The sequence below is a fragment of the Mesitornis unicolor genome, unplaced genomic scaffold (assembly GCF_000695765.1).
Source record: "Mesitornis unicolor isolate BGI_N332 unplaced genomic scaffold, ASM69576v1 scaffold53972, whole genome shotgun sequence".
Taxonomy (NCBI): Eukaryota; Metazoa; Chordata; class Aves; order Mesitornithiformes; family Mesitornithidae; genus Mesitornis; species Mesitornis unicolor.
The window spans coordinates 1-13,642 of record NW_010171002.1 but is presented as its reverse complement, the minus strand read 5'-3'; the positions used below and the strand labels follow the sequence as shown (position 1 = coordinate 13,642).

Genomic DNA, 13,642 nt, shown 5'->3' with positions numbered 1-13,642 from the left:
CAGCAGGATTCATAAGACTTATCTTGGTGGTGGCAGTAGTAGCAATTTCTTTTCTCTCTCTGTGTCTCTCCCTCTCTCTGCATTGCTAAAGCAAATTACAGCTCCTATTGGTGATGGGAAAGTTGGCAATAAATGTTGAGTGAAGAATTCTTCTCTAATTATTCCTGGGAAAGCTCCCTAATCAAATAAGGTCTTTCTACTGCAAAACAGTAGACTTGCAAAAATGCTGATTCTTGTCCAGCCTGTGCTTTGGCACGCAGCAGCTGATCGATGTTTGTTTATTGTTTCCTCTTCAGGAATAAACTTTCATGTTTCCCTGGAAGGAATGGAAGTATGAGCTTTACTTGGGTTTTGCTGATTTTAATGGCTTTCTTATGTTTTGCAAACTCTCTGACCTGGACTGCAAGACTTGTTACATTGATAGTACCTCACTACATCCTAACAGGGCACAATATATATAACCAGAGACAAAAAATCCAAGAAATAAATCTAATTAATGTAATCTTTAAGTTCAAGTGGCTGTAGTTCAGAAGAACCCTCAGATAATCAGCAGTGTGTGCCAATTATGGCACAGTTCATGCAAAATGACCCAAAGGCTGTGGTAGTAGATGTTAGCTATTTTTGTTATTGGTGCATAATATGAAGATGGGTTGGAGAGGTAATTGATAGAAAATCTGCCAAGTTAAAGCTCAGATTGTGCATTTGGGTAGTAATAAAGTTTTGGGGCTTAAATGGTTGTACTGTTTTCCACAATCATCAGTATGTTCTGTTTTTATTTTCAAATAATGAGTTTGTATTAAATTAACAACCCTGTTGATCTCGCTGAGCAGGCAAGTAATGAGATTAATGGTAAAGCAGAGGACAGATTAGCTCTCCCCTGTAAAAGCTGCAGCCAAACATTTTGCATCTTGTTACAGCAAGAACATCTTCATGGATTTATCTACATTTTAAAGTTTATGCACAGATATACTCAGTTTAAACTAACAGATATTATAACGTAAAGCTGGTGCTATACCTTTTTATCTAGTATTTGCTTAAAGGTACCTTCAGTCCTCATACTTTTTTTTTTTCATGCTTTTGGTATTATCATATCCAAGTGACTTAAACACAAGAGCTGCAGGAAGGTGGGATGTGAGACCAGAGAAGTAAAACACGAGCTCTGTGTCATCTCCAAAACAGCTGAGGACCTGAGGAGCTCTCCTCAACCAGAGGAAAACCTGAGCAGCAGAACTTCACAGGCTCTTGGCACTTTGTTGTTATTATGGGACTCTTGTGGTTGCCTGAGTCTGGCATGACAAAACATGATGATAGTGAACTTGTTGCTTTTTCTGTATGGAGGAATAACTTCTGTATTTACAGTAACCAATTACTTTTTTAGGTAAAAAGAGATACCTGAAGTATATTACATTTCAGAGTATTTCTTAAAACCACTTTGCTGTGACTCAAGTATTCCTTTCTAAATTTAATAGCATAATGCAATTGTAACGTAAGTAGCTTTAAAAACAATAGTGCCCAAAACTTAGTATTCTTAAAAGATCTGATTTCTTTGTATCCTCTTAGGAAATTACCTGGTCACGCTTTTTCTATACTTTGTTAGTTTGTTCCACAGATTCTAGCAAAGAAAGTGCACCTTCTCCTACAAAGAACAGAACATCAGTGAGCCTGCTTTTCTTTGCCCAAACGGTAGCAGCTTCTCACTTTGGCTAAGAAGTGAAAACAAGTGATTAACTGTGTGTTTATAGGTGCTCCCCAGTTACTGATTCAGTAAGGTTTTGTGCCTGCTAAATACATCCATGCCCACAAAAATGGGTGAAAAGAATCAGTAACACAAGCAGTATTATTTTCAGCGCAGTGTGCAACAGAAAAAAATAATTCCTATTTTTCGTCCAAGTGTTATTTTGCACAGAAAAAAGCAGGGGTTGAAGTGCATGTAATCACAGTAATCAGTAAATTCTTTGAGTGTGTCTCCTTTGTTTGCATTAAAAAGCAGTTAATATCAGCAAATATGCAAGTGTAGCATTTTAAATATATAAATGGAGATCCATACGCTCCTGTCAAGTAAAGCTCATAATTTCAGTGGTTTTGTTGTGGCTTTTTCCCTTGCCATGGGTGTCCCAATGTCACGATTGTTAATGAAGCCATTTTTAAGGAGTTGTGTTTTACAATGCAGAGAGTGGAGGATGCTTTTTATACATTGGTGCGAGAGATTCGACAGTACAGAGTGAAAAAAATCAGCAAAGAAGAAAAGACTCCAGGGTGCGTGAAAATTAAAAAATGCCTTGTAATGTAACAGGGTAAGTTTTGCAATATAATAGGGTAAGTTTTACAAATCACTTGCCAAATGAAAATGATTGACAGTGTCCTACAAATCAGATATTGGTTAATTGATTATATAATTTAATTTACAAAACCAATCAGATTTAAGTATAGTAGTCCTGAATAATATTCCTGGCAAACACCCAAGTACTAAGAAATTGCTTTTTTAAATAAACAGATTTAATATGCAGTAAAGACTTCTTATTTCTCCATGTGTGAAACAGAGGCCTAGTTTTGTGTGTGAAGAAGTTAAGAGGAAGAAATGTTATTACAGATGTATTGCGGATACTGTTGAAGTTAATCTGGATTGGACCTTCAGGTTGATGAACTGAGGGGAGAGGATCGTGTTTGCTGTCCTTCTTGGATGCAGAAACGGGAGTTTCCTAATCCAGCAAAACAGTATCTGGCTAGCAGCTGGCATTCAGGATTTCTTAATTCTCAGGTCCTACCTTGTGCTGTGCCATTTTCCCCTTGTTTTGCCCCAGCTTAAGAAAAGCACTTTTAGAATTTCCAGAAATACATTAGTTTTCTCTTTGTCAACTACAAAGCCGTGAGTGATCCAGATCTGGACAAAATGGTAGGGTTTCAGTTTTGGGAGCCCTTTACAAAGGTGAAGGAGAAGCAACAGTGAAGAAAAACTGGAGAGAGGAACCCCTATCCCTCAAACCAACACCACCATCAACACCCCCCTCCCCCCAAAAAAACCCCAACAAAACAACAAACCCCAACAACCCAACAACAAAAAACAATAGGCAAATTGTCACAAAATTGGGTGTTTTCCAGTACATTCCTGAAAGAATAAAGGGAGGAGGAGGAGAGGGAAGAAGAAACTGTGATTAAAATAGATACACTTTGTGATACTATTTGTATCAAAGGTTTCCTTTGCAGGAAACTGGAAACTTCAGTTACCCTCTGCAGTCTTGCATCCAAATATCAGTGCAATTGTTGCCATCAAAATACCTTGTTTTATTCTTTCCTAGTTATCAAAAACCAACTAACAGCAGTCTGGCAAGATTACTTTTGATAGGCCAATATGAATTAAGTTGCTTAAGCCTCCTTCACGTAGCCTTCTGAAAACCACCTTTGCCCTGTCTTACTAACATAGCCATACCTCAAAGTGGAATTTCTTTTTGTATACTAGGACTTTAAAGATCTCGAATTATGTCAGCTTTTCCTCTCTCTGGACTTTCTTGGGACAAGGAGAATGGGATGGTGGGAATTGTGGCTTTCATTATTTTTTTTTTTTTCAGTGGAAGCATCTCTTCAGTTTTTAAGATTCTTTATGATAGCTGAGCGACCATACGCTTTCTATCAGCTTCCTACTTTTTTTCTGCCTGTGTCCAAAAGAAGTATAGTTTGGGCTTTTTTTTGATTGGTAGGTTTGTTTTTTTTCCAGCTGAGGAAATTTCTCTTGTGAACAGTGGATATCGTTGGTTGTTTTTTTTTTTTTGTTGGTTTGTGTTTTTCTTTATCCCATACCCTATTTAGAAAATAGTCTTGGATATAAAACTCTAGAATTTCAAGAGTATCTGCTTAGGGGAGGAAGCATTTGTCTTTATACTCAAGTGAATTAGTATTGATAGTCCTTTCAGCAACTTTGTGTTTAGGAGGTTAAGCTGGAGAAAGCATATTCCAAAATTACTGTGGTACAGCTGTAGTTCAGTAGTGATTCTAGTGGGATAAGAAAGCTGGCATTTAAAAGTGTGCCTCTGTATTACTTTCCATTCAGTAAGAAGACTTGTGTTATTTCAGTCTGATATATATAGATAAGCTAAGGAGAGCAGCACCTAATGATCTGAGTCTTTCAGCTGGGATTTGAGACTTCAAAAATACCCATTATAACACAGTTTGCAATGACAGACAGTATTTGTTTCTATCTTTTTGTCTGAGGATAATCAAATTTGATTCAGAGTGTTTTGCTACCTGTGTATTCCTCTTGGAATATTCTGTTTATCTTCCTGCTGCTTATGGGACACCATCTTAGTTATATTAATCTTGTACAAGGTAAGTGAAAACTTTGCCTACCCAGATTGCTTACTTTTAACTGCTGATTCTGTCCAAAAGGTTCATTCCTTTACCTGTTGCACAGTAAAGCAGAAAGTACATAACACCTTTTGCTCAGTTCATTATTTCCAACTAGCAAGAAGGAATTTGTAAAATGTAGTGCAAAATCTTCAAAATCTCTTTCTCAAAAGCATTAAAGTTTTTATGTAGAAAGCGTACTATAATGAAAAGTGTCTCTAAGGCATAAATTTGAGATCTAGACAAGGCAATTTAGATTGAGCTGGGTTAATATTAAAATATCTGAATCACTAAAGTTCACTGACTTCTAGAATCTTAATTTCATGATTTTTTTTTTCTATAATGCTACTGAGGTATACCAAGTAATTTCTCCTCATGACTGATAAGTGCATATACGTATTATATTTATTTAAAAATATTAAATATCTAAGTCTTTTAAATATATAATTTAAAACTTGTTTAAGGGTCTGTTTGGGCCTGGAGTCTTTAGGAATTCCCAACTCCTAATGAATTTGGGGTATCTTATTGATAGTCAGGTTAGTTGCCAAGTCTCATGGATACTTGTAGCTATGTTACAGACACACAGACTTCTGGATGATCGCGGTTCCAGGGTGGTGCTCCAGAGAAAAGCTGTAGCTAGGAGCAGGCTGGTTCTGTGGGAACAGTTCTGCGTTTTCTCTTCTGTTCACATTCTGCAGTTGCCCTCTGGAAAATCAGGTGCCAGGAGCACGCTCTGCCAATGCACCTGTACTCAGGCAATGTGGGGTAGTTCTGAGCGTGCACAGTGAATTTTGAGTTTTGAATCTTGAGCCTGGATTTAAAGCGCTCATTCAGCGCCTCTTGTGCTTGCTGCAGAGCTTGCACAGTAACCCCGTTGTTCGAGGGAGGAAGGTCAGCTGCAGGCAGCCCCTTCTTACTGAAAGCAGTAACCAGAAAGGTCAGTCACCTTAAAGATCTTAAAGTACTGATGCCTTTAGGGACCTTCTGTAAGCAGAGTATCCACTATTTACTTTGCACATTTAATCCATGGACTGAAGAGTGGAATTTTTCTGTTTATATTAACAAATATTCTAAATATAATTTTGTATGCCGTGGTATATTCATTACCTAAATGTAAAAGAAATTGTTGCAGGACCAAACTACTACATACATAATTAATAATTTTAAAGGCTTGATCTACAAAGGCGTAAATGCAAGGACAAAAGCTATGTCAATTCCCTGGTATCTTACAACATGTGGTGTATTTAAAAGACATCACCTTACTAGGGAGAATAAAGATTTCAGCCTTAATTGTGAAGTAATGTGTTTAAAGGCCTGTAATAGCCTCTGGATACTACTTTCTACGAGTTATTTTCTCTGTATTTATTTTAAAACCAGTTTAATGCGGGGGAGGGATGCTCATCTGAAGACTCAAATTGCAGTTTACCTTTAGCGTGTCTTATTTGAAGACACTGCTGAAAGCCAGTGACTGTCCCTGTAATGATTATTTTTCTAACACATTAATGATGAGTGTGAAATGCTAAAAGGTGGTTTTGTAAGGAAATATGAGCAGCCTTGTAGAAGAATATCGTGCAGTGGTTTTCCTTGTACCATTCTTGTCTGTTGTGATCACTTCCTCCTAGCTGTCTGTCTGAGATGAGAACTGCAGCAGATACAGTTTGAACCATCACTACTTCTAGATTGTTTCCATACATGAACATCGCTAAATGTTCACTTTGTTTATTAATGCTGAAGTTTATAAGGAAAACACACTAACTCACTGCAAAATAATACCAAGCATTTCTAATTACCAAAAGATTCATGGGGGACATGACCTTTTCCAGAACCAAGGCTACTCTTCCATTAGGCATGCTACATCCATTTTTGTATTGATCGATAATATTTTAAAATGTAGAATATGATATTTGCAAGTGTATTTTGTATATTACAAGACCTTGCAAGTGTGCTGTTAGTATCGGGATGCAGGCGGCCAAGGACAGAAGGTCAGTTTGTAAATGTTTTATGAACTTGAATGTGAAGGTTTTACCTAGGTGATACTGGGAGCGCCGCTTTATAAGCAAAGCCGTTTAACACCTCGGTGTTGTTTGGACTCCACATATTAGGTTTCATCACCATTTGGTGTTTGACTCAGTGGTGAATTAGGTGGTTTTTGGCTTTTTGCTGTAGTGCTTTTTTCAGAGTTCGCTCTCAGTTCTTTTACTGAAGTGAGCAGACGGGAGTATACAGAGACTGTTCATACTTGTTGGCGGCTGGAAGGCAAACTCTGTAGCTGAGGAGAGGTAGGAAGCTGCCTGCCAGCTGCAGGGCTTAGTGTCGAGCCCCAGTGCTGCAGTGGTGCAGCTGGCTGTGGTCATACAGTAATATTATACAGCTGTCTAAAAGATATAATAAGGAGTAAGGCAGGGAAGAATCAAGATAATTTTTTTGATCTTAACAATTTTATAACTGTCAGTATTCAAACTATGAAATGTAAAGGCTGACTGTGAACATGGGTACTTGGTGGGAATTTGGAGCAACCTGACAGCTAAATGCTAGAACAAGCCGTTTCATGTGAACAGGTTCTTACAGAGTATACTGTGTAATGCTGTACTTGATAATGGTTCATATCAGGATTTCAGATATGCTGGTCTCTCTTGACTAGAGTCAATTTTTGTCAGCTATAATAACCCCTCCAAAAAATGAAATGTAAGCTTTTGTGTTTATAGCTTAACTACTGGAGCCATGGAGATTTTAAATGACTGTATATGATATAGCACCACAGATAATGTGTTTCACATGTCTTTAACTATATAAGTTGAATAGAATGATTTATCAATGAATAATTTATCATTGGAACATGGGATTGATTTGATTGATTTGCATATGTAAAGACTCATAAAATTGTGATGTGATTACTATATCAGTGTGCCTGAGAAATGACCTGAATGTGTAGATTAATCTTTGGTATTGAATTCTTGCTTCAAATATTTGTATGTATCTTTTAAAGTTGCCAATACACTAAGGCATAAACACAGCTAATGCTTCACAACATTATTCTGTGGCAATAATATACATACTGATAATCTAAACAAGTGGCACCAATACTTTCCAAGTGTGAGGTGCAACAGCATGTGCCCTCCTTGAGATGGAGAAGAGGGCAGTACAGTAAATGACTTTTCTTACCACGTTAGTAATGGGATTGGACCTATGGGGTATCTGTTTGTCAGCCCCTGGGCAGTGAATTGCCTGCAGGCCTCTGCCAGCCCAGCCTGGGGAGCAGCTGCTCGGGTCAGATGAAAACGGGCTGTACCTGAGCAGGTGTGGAAATCTGCTAATGTGATCTTCACATGTGTGTGTCTATCTTTTTCAGGGTGTCGATGATGCCTTCTATACATTAGTTCGAGAAATCAGAAAACATAAAGAGAAGATGAGCAAAGACGGTAAAAAGAAGAAAAAGAAGACAAAGACAAAGTGTATAATTATGTAAATACAATTGATGCTTATTCTTAAGAAGTACTTAAGTAATTTTTGTACATTACACTAAATTATTAGCATTTGTTTTAGCATTACTTTACTTTCTGCTTCATGATCCTGTTAGCTTTACCTGAATGCTTGTTTTAAATGACAGTGGAAACTTCATTCCTCTTAAAGTGCCAGTATTCTTTGACTGTTGGTTCTTGAACTAGCATTGCCTGTGAAAAAGAAAACAAAAAAACACACAAAAAAACCACACACATAAAAACCTGAGAATTGTCTTAGGACTCTTTGGTGCATGCACAGTTGCTAACTTCCTATTTTTTACTGATTGTGAACTTCTGTTCTGTGTGCAAACCAAACAATGAAATGATGCTCTACACATCCTAATATCCCCTTTAATTTTTTCAGTTTTAAATCTGGTTGGGAAAAAGGAGTAGTTAGCAAAAGAGACTTTCATTTCAGCCTTTTTTTTATTTTAGACTGACTGCAATATAGAGAGACCAGAAGCCTTTATAGTCTTCCTGTAGATTTTGCTTCTAGGCATCTAGTCTTATAGCATTTCAGATCAACTTTAATGAATGTAAAGAGAACTTTCACAACAAAAAAAAATCACTGCAATTTGTCACAGTCACTCCTTAAATACTCTATTTTTTCTATAAAAAGAAAAAAAAAAAAGAAAAAATTAAAGACAACAATGCACATCTGGCAATGGAAAAAGTAAAAGTTCTAATTGGGTTGATTTGCTATTCTTAATGCATTGCTTTAAGACTTTCACTAACTTTTTGTGTCTGAAGACCAAGGTGAAATCCTAGCTCTCCTGACCCCAGTGGCAAACCTTGAAGTAGCTTTGTTCAGCAGGTACAGGACTTCACCCTTAGTGTCTCCAGGAAATACTGGAAAGCCTCAACAGGTAAGTTGATTCAAATTCTTAGGTTGATTCATACATGGATCCAGAATTTACCATAAGAATTAAATTGGAACGCATTCTAAATTATATAGTGAAGTAAAACCATTCTTTTTTTTTCTCCCGAGAGAGGCATTAGATATTTTTAGATGCCCATTTTATGCAACATAGGGGAGGAATTCTAAATTCTACTAACATCAAATGAGTGAATGAATGAGTTGAATTTGGCTGCTTCATGCAAATAATTTGGAAATCCACTATGCCGTAAAAATGGTGTGGAATTTGCACAAACCGTCAGCGTAGAACATGGTTTCCCGAGTCAGTGTTGTTTATGTGATGTTCGTGAAGTACCGGTTTTGTTGCACAGATCAAATGGTTGGTGAGTGGCTAGACTAGTCTAGTGGTCTAGACTGTCATGAAGCTAGGCCAAGATTTTAATGTTGTTTTTCCCTGTGATTTAAGTTCTCTTGTGATTTTTCTTCCCCCCCCCTTTTTCCTGAATGGAATTAATGCAGAATTTGTGCAGAAGCTGTCATTTTTGGGTACTGCAGTAGTCTAGTTATTCTGCACTGAAGTAAGAGCCAGTAATTCCAGTGTCGCCAGTTCCCGTTGTCTCACCGTAAACGTTGTGTTGTTTGTTTCATTAATACTGAAGGTACCTTCTTCATAGTACCCAACTCAACTGCAAAATTAGAAAACGTGACTCTGGTGTATCCCAAAAAATAAACCATCAGACCCTGGAGTAGGATAGTTCAGGAGACTGGAAAGTTTGGGACAGGGAATAGCAGCACTGCCCTGACCCCTAAGGTATATCTAAACTATTGTGTGGAAGATTTACATGGTACAGTTTTCATACACCTGTGTAACTTGCACCATTTACAGGATGTCAAAGGTGCAACTGCATGAGAAAAGCATTATTTTGCTTCTATGGAGGGAAAAAAATCCCCATTAAGATCAGATTGTTAATGTCAGAAAACATTTGAGAGCTTCCAAGGTTAAAACACTTTGGAGACAGTTACTTGTGTGGTTTAGACACCTTCATATATGATCAAAAGTGGATGGTATACCTTGAGCAAATGGAAGTAATCTTAAGGTTACTTTAAGATTTTTGGTAACTGAGTCACACTGCATGTAAAATTAGGGCTGGTCTAAAATTCTTAGGTTAATTTAACTAAAAACTGTTAGGGTAATTTTCAGCTGCAATGTCTGAATCATCAAATGTGGATTTCTATAGCTCTAATATAAAGCTATATATAAAATAAGTGGGGTTTTTTTTAGTAAATGTGATCTGCAGCTCCCAAACTGATTAATACAAAACCTACTTCGATAAGCCCTTATTTACTTAAAAAAAATAAAAGAAAAATACGCATCCTTGCCACTGTTGTGCAGTTTTGTCTTAAGATTTGCTGAGATTTGGTGAAGCATGTGGGATTGCTGCTTGCACAAGTTGATCTCATAATTATTCTGTCTTTTCCTATTTGAAATGCTTTCAAAGAACATACCTGGATGCTGTCTGCTCTGATAGCAACTCCTAAATGAACATGTGAATCGCTTACCACGTTAATACATTAAATTGCCATATGTCAGGGAGTAACGCCTTCTTACAGTAGCTTTATGTAACTGGTTATCATTGATTTTTCTCAAAATGGAAATTTAATTATTTTGACCAGTCTTATCGCCCTAAAATTTTTGCTAACTTAAAAAAAAAAACCCCTCACTGTATAGATTTTGTTACAGTAATGGGATCTCTATAATGGGTAAATACTGACACACAATCTTCTGCTCTTGTCTGTACTATGAAGCAATACAATTATTACCTTCAAAGACCATCAGACTGTAAACAAATCATTTTGTCTCAAGTTTACATAAAGCTACATAGATGGTAAATCTTTCCTAACATTTCTTTATTCCACTGTCTTGTGTTTTCATGTTGAAAATACTTCTGCTTTTTCCTCTTGAGTGCCAACTTCTTACTAGAATGACTTCTTAATGTAATATGTTTACCTGGAATGTATTTTAACTATTTTTGTATAGTGTAAACTGAAACATGCACATTTTGTACATTGTGCTTTATTTGATGTGGAACATATGCAGTGTGATCCAGTTTTTCCATCATTTGGTTGCGTGACCTAGGAATGTCGGTCATACCAGACATTAAGTTAAAAGAAAAAAAAAAAAAGGAAAAAAAAAAAAAGACCACTGTTTTAAAATTTTTAATGTTTTTAGGAGTATGTGCTGTGAGGTGATCTGGAATTTGTCATTTTTTTGTCAAACTGTACTGCTCCTATTTATTGTAATGTAATAAAAAATAGTTATTGTGAGTTTCTGTCTTAGTTTCCTTTTTCTCTCCAAGAATTTCAGCGCCTCATCTCTGCAGTGGAGGATCCCATGAACTGCAGGCGTCTGGCAGCTGCTCTCTGTGTATTTCTTCTACATCTCCTTGCCTGTCACAAAGCTGATGTCCTTGCCCACTGGTGCTCCCTTCCCCTGAGAGGGGGTGCCACACTATGGCAAAATGTGTGTGGTTGTGCTTCTCCCTCCCTGGTGTTTGCTGCCTGGGCTGCACCATCTTCAGTCATGCCCAGAGACCTTGTTTTCATCCCTGTTTTCATCAAGACTTGATGTGAATTAGGCTACAAGTTTAAAATACTCTGAATAGCCACTCTGTGTTCATGACCAGGTGCTCGTTTGTTTTCTTCTGTCAGGTTCCCTCCATAAACTCACAGAAAATACGAAAGTTGCTCTTCAGTACTGGCTCTGTCTTCTGGCGGGAATAAAGTGTGAAACCGCTACTATTCTATAAATGTATGCTTTGGCCCTGTGTTATCATGTCCGGATAATCTTATATCAGTTATTGAGAAGGGTAGGGTCAATTTTATACAGAGAGGTATTTGTTCAGAATAGGTTTAACTGCAACATATTTATTGTAGGAGTTGAAGGACTGGTTTTCACATCACTGTGCTGCTAGAAACTGGAGCGTGTGCATTTCATCACAAGGTAGTGAGTGCACTGTCTCATTTGCAATCACTTTAGTTTTTATTCTATTCTGTAATTTATGTGCGTGAGGGCTTGCTATTGCCAACAGTTCTACTGCAGTGCTCACTTACTTATATCCCAGATACTCTTTCTGCTGTATCTCCAGTGTAATTTAGTTCTTAGGGGACAGAAACACCAACCAACCCTGGTGTGTACGGAGGATCAGTTCTGGCACAGGTTGGTGCTAGTTGAGCCAAGGCCTACAGAGTCAGCTGTGGAGCACACATCCAAGGTCAAACTTCTCTTCCAGGGGAAAGGATCGAGTTCTGTACTCCTGCTACAGCAGCTGCACAACATTGGAAATCAGTAGTAGCAGGAATTGTCTTCAGGGTCAAAGTGCTTAAACCACTACTGTTCAAATTCACCCCTTTCCTGCCCCTGGCCTGTCTTTCTAACACAGTAACAGTGCCTCTGCCAGCCTGCAAATGTGACTCCTGCACCTTAAGCAGATGTAGTTAAGATCTTCAAGAATTTACTTTACTTTTGAGAAGGTGTGCATTTACAGTAAAAATGATTAAATGTAAAAAACTTTCAAAATCAGGTTAATCTTTAAGTAACGAGAAGTGTAGTGCCTTGAATCTGCCTTCAGACGCGCAGGTAAGGGTAAGAAGAGCTATCTGTTCAACATGCATATCAAAGTGAAACAGAACCAGATTACCACTATTTCCTGCAAAATTATTTCATACATGATGTTTTAGTTCAAGGAGGTCAAAAGTAGCCGAGAAAAGCATATTACCCACATAATGCAACCCTGAATCCTTCAAGTGACTACTTAAGGGGAAGCAAAGACTTAATTTGGATGGGTTGGAAGGATTTATGTTTCATTTCTTCTGAGGTTACAGCTCTTTTATTCTTTATTTTGAAGGATTTTTTATTGTTACATGCAAAGTCATTAATACCAGTTACTGATCATCATCACTGTAGTAGCGCTGTTTCAGAGCTCTGTATTTTCTGAGAAAGTACAAAGCCTCCAGCTCTTTTATAACAAATTCTCCTCGTGCAATTAGCTGCTTAATTTTTTCAGGATCTTTCTCATCTTTATTTTTGAGAAAAGATGCTTTCAAACGCCTTCTAAAGTAGTCAGCTCCTTTGGGATACTCCCTTCCAAGGTACAGCAGCTTGAAGAAAAAAAAATAAATAAAAAGGCTTTTTTAAATAGATTGAGCGTGCAGTGAAAGGGTTTTGTCTGGTTAAGGAAAGTGCTAGTGGTGTTTAAGACACTTACATTTTTGTATAGATTCAACACTTCACCTCTTAAAGAATTGGCCATTCTCACATTTCAGTGAACTCTTTATTCTCCTCTGATTATTTTGTTTGTTTTACCTGAAGAATAACCAGTTTGACATTAGCCTTCCACGGAGTCAGTAAATCCCTGCCTCATCCTCCACAGGAACCGCACAGTTTCTAACCAGCCTCCTTTACCTTACTGAGCCCCGTTTGCTCCAACTCCTCCTTACTTTCTCGTTCTTCTTTTTTAATTTTTGCTTCTGTGTAGTTCCTCTTTCTCGCCTCCCCTTCCACCTGTCCTCATCTCAAACACAAACCAAGAAACCTCCAGAACCTCTTGATGACTGCGACACTCGCATACCTGCGCTTTGTCAGCTGCTTGCTCATGGGTTCGCAGTTCTCTGCCTGGCAACTGCTTTGTGGTCTGCTAAAGCAGCATTTATAGCTCTCTCCGTATATATGTATGTATACGCAGTGGTAAATATACATATCTATATCTATATATATATAAAGACTAGGGTTTCCTGAAACTTTTGCACTGATAAATATTGCTCTTTGGAAATCGTTTAGGCGCATTACAAATTAAGGCCAGTGCATACTGGCAAAACGTAATGTAAGAAATAGAATGCGTTAGTAACGAAGGAAACCGATATTTGTTCTTGTAAATAAAAGCCACTGGAC

At 37.6% G+C, this 13,642-nt stretch overlaps 2 protein-coding genes across 3 annotated transcripts in view; one reads left to right on the top strand and one right to left on the bottom strand.

The window, feature by feature from the left end:
* Nucleotides 1-8,469, top strand: part of KRAS (Kirsten rat sarcoma viral oncogene homolog) — a 22,222-nt gene extending 13,753 nt beyond the window's left edge. The window contains exons 4-6 of one of the 2 annotated variants that reach the window (XM_010179854.1): nucleotides 2,171-2,286; nucleotide 2,898; nucleotides 7,688-7,804. In XM_010179854.1, coding sequence (XP_010178156.1) covers nucleotides 2,171-2,286; nucleotide 2,898; nucleotides 7,688-7,804 — 234 coding nt within the window. Of the gene's footprint in view, nucleotides 1-2,170; nucleotides 2,287-2,897; nucleotides 2,899-7,687 lie in introns of both variants that reach the window. The other variant, XM_010179855.1, reaches the window with a different exon arrangement.
* Nucleotides 8,470-12,633: 4,164 nt separating this feature from the next.
* Nucleotides 12,634-13,054, bottom strand: LYRM5 (LYR motif containing 5). The gene is made up of 2 exons (XM_010179853.1): nucleotides 12,960-13,054; nucleotides 12,634-12,852 (listed from the first exon to the last, which is right to left on the bottom strand). Exons 1-2 carry the CDS (start codon nucleotides 13,002-13,004, stop codon nucleotides 12,637-12,639), a joined length of 261 nt encoding a protein of 86 aa, XP_010178155.1. The 5' UTR covers nucleotides 13,005-13,054; the 3' UTR covers nucleotides 12,634-12,636.
* Between the last annotated feature and the right edge of the window lie 588 nt (nucleotides 13,055-13,642).